Below are 7,675 nucleotides of genomic sequence, written 5' to 3' on the forward strand. Positions count from 1 at the left end.
ACCTTGCAGAGCTGCTGTGATATTTAAGTGAAATAATCCACAAAATATGGCCCAATAGACCCCTAGGTATATAATAAAAGCTCAAAAAGCATTGGCTCTTGCTATTATAGACAGAAAAAAGCACTGGGACCCAATACAGCAAGATTATAATGGTGAGCAGACAGGCAGTGTGGTACCTCGGGACTGGTGAACTCCATCCAGCCCTGAGCTTGCATCTCAGCACTTCTTCTAGTCTCTAGACAGCCCCAACTCAGGGCTTAGATTCCCGACCACCTAATTCTGCATCGGACTGGAGTCCAGAGCACCACGGTGCCCTGACAGGTCTGCACAGAGCCAGCTGGGCAGAAACATCTGGGAACTCACCTTGACCAGGTGCACTTTGCATGCCCCCACGAAGTCAAACGGGAGCCCATCAAATGTGCGGTAATGCCGGTCGCCATAGGCAGTGCAGGTGGAGGCGCAAGGGTGGAGGGTGCACTGGAATGAGCCCCGCTGGCACACACTGAAACACACAGGCCCAGACCAGCTCGTAGAACACACCCACCCCATACCTGAATACTCATGACAGAGCCATGGCCTATCGAATGCACGCGCACTGTCTCCCTTGGCAAAGGGGTCAACAAACACCAACCTATAACAGCAGTCTCAAGGGCAAGATTGTGATTTCATGCAGGAGACACCAGGGCTCAGAGAGGTTACAAGACACAGCCAATAAGTAATGGACCTGATATTTAACCCAGATCTATTTAACTCCAAAGTCCATACTCCCTTTACCACTCCATTCATTCACTTACCAATTCATTCAACAAATATTAGGTGCCTACCATATCCCAGGCATTATTCCAAAATTTTGTGATACATCAGTGAATAAAGCAGCAAAAAAAGAAAACCGTCTGCCTCTGGGAATGTTTATTCTAGAGGAAGAAGAGATACACTAAATAAAAAGTAATAAGGCAGTGCGAGTATGTACTATAGCGCATTAGAAGGCAATGAGTGTTATGCGAGAGCAGGATACAGGTCACTGGGAATGTGGGTGGAGTGGGTTACAATTTTAAATAGGGTGGTTGGGGCACATGTGAGTAGAGATGTAAAGGACGTGACAGAGTTAGTTTCATGGGCATCTGGAAGAAGGTTGTTCCAAACAAAGGATACAGTCTCTCCAAAGGCTCTGGGGAACACTTGGGAGACAACACGGCTAAAATGGAAAGTGTAAGGGCAAGAGAGTAGAAGAGGAATTCAGAGGGGCAATGGAGGGTCAGGTGACATGGGTCCAATAGGGCCACTATACGAAGGTTAGCTCCTGCTAGGAATGGGAACGGGGGGTGGGCATTGGAAGACTTGATCATGGGAATGACACTATGTGATTTATGTTCCACTCTGGATACCGCACTGAGCCTAAGCTCAAGGGGGTCAAGGGGAAGCAGAAAGACCAGTTGAGTGGCTACTGCAGCACATCAGGGAAGAGATGATGGCAACCTGGAGTAGGGTAACAGCAGTGGAGAGACTGAGAAGTTGTCAGATTCTAGGTGTATTATGAAGGTAAAACCAAAGGGATTTGTGGACAGGTTGGATATAGGTAGTGAGAGACAAGACACGAGGTTGACTCCAGCTTTTTTTGGCCTGAGCAACTGGAAGAACGAAGTCTTCATCAACTCAGATAGGGGAGGCTGAGGGAGAAGCAGGTTTGAAGGGGAAGATCAGATGTGCTGTTCTGGATATGTTAAGTTGAGACCTTCATTAGACATACATATGGTGATGTCAAGTAGGCAGTTGGATGTGTGAGCCTAGAGTTGAGAAGCATGGATTGGACTACAGGTAGAAATCTGGTAGTCCTCTGCCTATGGATGGGCCTCGTAGCCATGAGATTGGGTGAGTTCACTAAGAGAGTGAGTATAAATACAGAGGAAGAGAGTTCCCTTGGGTTGCTCCAATATCAAGAGGTTGGAGAAGAGGAAGAACCGATGAAGGAAGCCGAGAAGGAACAGGAAGAGAGGTCAGAGAAAAAGCAAGAGGAGGTAGTGTCCCAAAAGCCACACGAATGAAAGTATCAAGAAGGAGGGAATAATGGACAAGTGATCAACTGTGTCAAATGCTGCCCAGGGGTCTAGGAAGGTGAGGACTGAGAAAGGAAAACTGGATATGGCAATATGGAAGTTACTGGTGACCTTAGTAGGAATAGTTTCGATGGAATGACGGAGAAAATGCCTGACCAAAAGGGCTTAAAGGGGAATGGGAGAACAGGAAGTTGAAACAGCAAGTATAGAAAAAGTATTCAGGGAGTTTTGCAATAAAAGGCGAGCAGAGAAATGGAGCAGTTTCTAGGAGGTTGGAATTTTTTCAAACAATATATTTTTATGCAATAGGGATGAGCCAGTAGAGAATGTAAATTGCTTATATGGGAGAAAAGAGGGAGAGATGCTGCAGTGATGCCCTTGGGTGGGCAAGTGAGGAACTAGGACCCAGAGGACAAGTGAAGAAATTGGCTTTAGATAGGAACACGGACACTTAGTTCATCTGTTGTACAGGCAAAATACTTGGGTATAGAGCCTGGAAAGTTCTCTTCTCATGGCTTTAATTTTTTCAGGGAAATAGGAAGCAGGATCATCAGCTGAGAATGAGAGGGAAGGAGGTGTCAGGGCTTTGAGGAGAGAAGAGAAAGAGTGGAATAGTTATCTAGCGGGATGAAAGAGCAAAGGAGACCCAGGAAATACAGTCCAAGAGCCCATCAACTTTAAGGGCCTTTTCCACCCTTCTGAGCCCATGAATTTAAAATGAGAGCTGGCAGTTGGGTTTTGCGCATCCCTCCAGTCACATTCAGCTGCATGGATGCAGGTACAAAGGAAGTAAAGGTGTGGATGTCACCAGGGTTGTGGTTTTGCCAAACAAGTAGGGCAAAGCAGGAGGAGGAAGAGAAGTGGGGCTGCATTCAAGGAAGTAATATGGTTCTGGACCACAGGTTGAGGTAAAAGGGAAGGGGAGACATCGAGGGGGTGAGAGGCAGCAGAGAGGTGGTAGGGACCATGGATGAGAAATCCCTGTGGGGTTGCAGGATTGAGGGAATAAGAGAGGGAGTGGAGTAGAAAGACAGAAGGTGAGGTGAGACTCATTGGGATATGGGCTGGGTGAGTTGTTGGGAATGGCAACATCTACAAGATGACCCCTCACTCCACTAGGATGGAGAAAGATCTTTGCAAGAGAGGATGAAGAATCTGAGATGTCGGGAGATACTAGAAGCACCTCTAAATGGATACCAAAATCTCCAAGAATTAAGGAAAGAGTAGAGTTGGCAAGAGTCACAGAGCTCAGTGCCAAAATATTTGGAAGTAAAGGGGCATGACCCTGGACTCCGTGTCTGACAGCAACAATGAGGGGTAGGCTTTCTCCAATCACATGCCATAGACACACTCAGTCATGCACTGAGTCCATGCGGCTTCCTAAGTATGTGTATCCATCCTGTCATTCACCCACCTACATGACCTATGACTCAGCCATAAATGCATAAACGCTGGAAATACTCCCACTGTGGCTGACCATGCTGCAGACCATGGCGACATGGAACGCAGAGCTGGGAAGAGATGGGCAGCCGGGCTCCCTCCTGGTAAAGAGATCACAGCAAATGCTCAAGTCACACCAGCGCAACACATCTCCAGCACCCACCTCCCCATGGGAGAGCAGCTGGAATCTGGGCCACAGTGGCAGGTCCTTCGAGAGCAAATGTCGAGGTTTGTCCGTGTATTAGGAGGTAGAACTTTTACAACTGAGTTAAAAAGTAAAAACTTGCCCGTCTATCTCCTAGTTTTCCATGGAAGAGAGGACACCCATCCTATGGCCAGTCAGCCTCTCCTACGAAGGCAGATGCCTCTTCAAGTCAGGGTTCCAAATTCTAAATAATCCCAGCTCTTCGGCCTTGGCTCCAGACTCCTCACCACCTCTGCCTTGGATCTGATTTATGAGCACAATGCACTCACAGGAGAGGATTCAATGTAACTCAGCTATCCCCTGCCTGAGGGTGAGGGTGCTGCTACAGTGTCTGGAGTCTAGTGAAGTGATGGAAGCGAATCCATCTCAGGGCCTGAGCACCCCTGGGCAAATCCAGGCCAGCCATCCCCAGTCTCTCACCTGATGTGCCTGGCATACCTGGTCTGCTCTGGCTCACCACAGTCACAAAATCCCAAGAAAAAAAAAATGAGCACACAGCCTGCGCAGAGGTCTGTGTTCTAACATTATACCCAGGGACTTCTGGGGTCAGACAGCCAGGGCTCTGGTTTCTGAGGAAACCAGTCTTGGAGCAGATGGGCTTGACCGTGACCCTGCTTCTAACACAGAAAGAAACACTATGGCCTTCCTCTAGGCCAGAGGAACAGGGTGGTTTCAATCCCAGCATGGGACAGGGACTGGGGGCCATGCTCCAGCTACCCAGATGGGTCTCTGAGATAGAACCTCTCTGAGCTTCTCTGCTGGGCCCTGGAGTTCCAGTGCCAGGGGCTTCCTGCTCACCTCAGGCCACCCCTAGCTGGTTCTTGAAATTGGAACAGTGACTGGTTTTACTCTCCAGCATCAGGGCACATTTATAATTTCTCATCCCCTCCCCCAGCATTCTCTCTATCAGAAAGCTGAGTCTACCTACTGCCTACCCACCGCTGTGTGTCCCAGAACAGGCCCTGCAGAACCAGCCCCGAGTCTGTTTCCATAGAATCCAATCGAGGTGCACACACTCCCACATACACATACTTACATTACTAAACAAATACCCTCACACATACTGTCATACACAAGAATGTATCTATTCACAAGCAAACACAATGCACACTTACATAGATATTTACACTTACATGTGAATACAAATACGTATAGCCATTTTACACATATAGCCACACTTTTCACATACATGTGTACACATTTTTAAATGCCTCCATATGCACAAAAGTATATATAAACACACCTCTCTACATATACAAATTTCTAATCGTATATATTCACTGACATATTGAGTTTGTGAATGCCTGTCTTTTTATATACATCCATGCACATGCATGTTCACATATGCACATATGCATTTTGGATTTGCACTCACACTCATATGTTCATATAAATATGTGAACAAATTGTCATGGTTACAAATATGCATGTATACACATTCACATACATGACTGAGCAAACATATTCATGTAAAAACAAAAATATTCCTTTGTATACATATACTCCTATGTGTACACAAACCCCTATACCACACACAACACACAAACACACAACATGAATACAAACATAATGAAAGGGGAATGCTAGACTATACTCTTGATCATGCACCCATATCCATGCCCCCTCCCAGCAAAAAAGCAAAGCCTGCTTGGGACCCTCACTTACCAGGTATGGCAAGGAGACATCACCTGGTCCCCAGGGAAATACTCCTTCCCCTTCCAAGTGCAAGGGCATTCCTCTGGCAGGAAACATGCATCCCCGTGTCTGAGCAGACTGTAGGGACACAGTAAGCAGGCGGTCAGGAGAGCTCCCTTCCCATAGCTGCCATCTGTGGAGGACCCTGCCTCAACCTGGATGCTCGGAGGTGGCTTCCAGCATTTACCCTAGAAGAGACTGACTGTGTATTCACTGCCCATCTTGCTGCTGCCCAGTGAGGTTCAGAGGGACCTCAGTAATTGGAAAAACCAGTAACGGACTAGGTCCAGCCTGAAAGTCTCTGTCATCCATCAAGAAGCGAGGTTTATCTCTACCAGCCATAGCCCTAGTGGCCAAGTGGATGCCAGCTGATCCTTAGGCACTAGTTGTATACTAATGAACAGGCCATGGATATGGGTGCTGACCCTCCTACCCAGGTTGTTCATGGAGCTCTCAGACCACAGGCCCCAAAGCTGTAGCACTGCCATCTTCTAGTCTGGTTTCCATGAAATCTGACCACTCCCAGGCCGGAGCCAAAGATGCCTCAGGGCATTTATTAAAGCTCTCAGGCCACAGCATCATGCTAGATCCGGGCATCAACAGGATACAGCCTGGGGCAGGGCTAAGAACACAAACTTTGACAATAAATAATTTTTCATTCAAATCCAGGATCTACCTGAAACAAGTTACTTAACCTTCCTATTTTATTTTTCAAAAGAATACAAGCACATGGGTTAAAGAGGTAAAAAGAAAGGGTGCTATAGGCATTATACTGAAAGGAGTCCCTTGTTAGTTGCTCCTGTATCCAGATTTTCTGCCTGGAGGCACTTTCTGGACTACAGTACAGGATGATGGAATCCAAGCACAGCACAATGTCTCACTGAGAAGAACAGACAGAAAATGGGGTTCAGGGCTTCTGAAGTGGCCAGAACGTCCAGGTCAGGATATACAATGGAAGGGATTAAAATCAAAGTTCTAAATTAGAAATGCAAGAGCAAACTAAATCCAAAGTAAGTAGTAAAAGAAATGAAAGTAAGAGCAGAAATTAGTGAAATAGAAAACAGAACAATAGAGACAAATCAATGAAACTAGATGCTGGTTCTTTGAAAAGACCAATAAAATTGACAAACTCCTGTGTAAACTGAATGATAAAAAGAGGGACAGGAATACTCAAATTACCAATATCTAGAACAAACAGGAGACAATGCTACAGACTCTACAGATAGTAAAGGGAAAATAAGAAAATATTATGTACAATGTTAAGTGAATAAATTTGACAACTTAGATGGGATGGACAAATTCCTTAAAAGACGCAAACTATAAATATTCAGCCAAGAAGGAACAGGTAAACTGAATTAGCCCAATACCTTGAAAGAAATTCAGTTTGAAGTTAACACTCTTCCAAGACCGGTAAATTCCACCAGGCATTTAAGGAAGAAATAAATACAAGTTTTAAACAAACTCTTCCAAAAACTGAAAAGGAAAGCATACTTTCCAACTCATTTTCTAAGACCAGCGTTAATCTGATACCAAAATCAGACAAAAACATTGCAAGTATGGAAAACCACAGACCATAGAATATTAAATAACACATCAGTCACAACTGGGGTTTATCCCAGGAATGTAAGACTGGCTTAAGATTTTAAAAATCAACCAATGTAATTTGCCACATTTATAAAATAAAGGGAAAATATCATATGATACTCCAATAAATAAAATCAATTGACAGGCTTGGTGAGGTAGCTCATGCTTATAATCCCAACACTTTGGGAGGCCAAGGTGGGAGAATTATTTGAGGCCAGGAGTTCAAGACCATCCTGGCCAACATGGTGAACCCCCTTCTCTACTAAAAATACAAAAATTAGCCAGACGTGATGGCCCATGCCTGTAATCCCAGCTACTCTGGAGGTTTAGGCATAAAAGTCACTTGGACCTGGAGGTTGCAGTGAGCCAAGATCACAGCACTGTGCTCCAGTCTGGGCGACAGAGTGAGATTCTGTCTCAGAAAAAAATAAAAAATAAATAAAAAATCAATTGACAATTCAGTACCCATTTATTATTTTAAAAAAAAATTGCAGCATAATAGAAATAAAAAGAAACTTCCCTAATCTGATAAAGATCATTTGCAAAAAAAAACTACAGCAAATGTTAGAATTAACGGTAGAAGACTGACTGCTTTACCCAAAACAAGACAAAGGCAATGATTTTTACTTCCATCACTTCTATTCAAAAGTGTATTGTAAGTCCAATACAGCACAATAAGGCAAGAAACATATGAGCT

The 7,675-nt window shown here is 44.9% G+C and overlaps 1 protein-coding gene across 1 annotated transcript in view; it reads right to left on the reverse strand.

Moving 5' to 3' along the window:
* OTOG (otogelin) overlaps positions 1-7,675 on the reverse strand; it is a 117,976-nt gene that overhangs the window by 60,622 nt on the left and 49,679 nt on the right. Inside the window, exons 23-24 of the mRNA XM_011992963.1 lie at positions 5,365-5,472; positions 364-502 (exon numbers count right to left, since the gene is read on the reverse strand). Coding sequence (XP_011848353.1) covers positions 364-502; positions 5,365-5,472 — 247 coding nt within the window. The remainder of the gene's footprint in view (positions 1-363; positions 503-5,364; positions 5,473-7,675) is intronic.

This window comes from Mandrillus leucophaeus, unplaced genomic scaffold (genome assembly GCF_000951045.1).
Source record: "Mandrillus leucophaeus isolate KB7577 unplaced genomic scaffold, Mleu.le_1.0 Scaffold420, whole genome shotgun sequence".
In the NCBI taxonomy this organism is placed as follows: Eukaryota; Metazoa; Chordata; class Mammalia; order Primates; family Cercopithecidae; genus Mandrillus; species Mandrillus leucophaeus.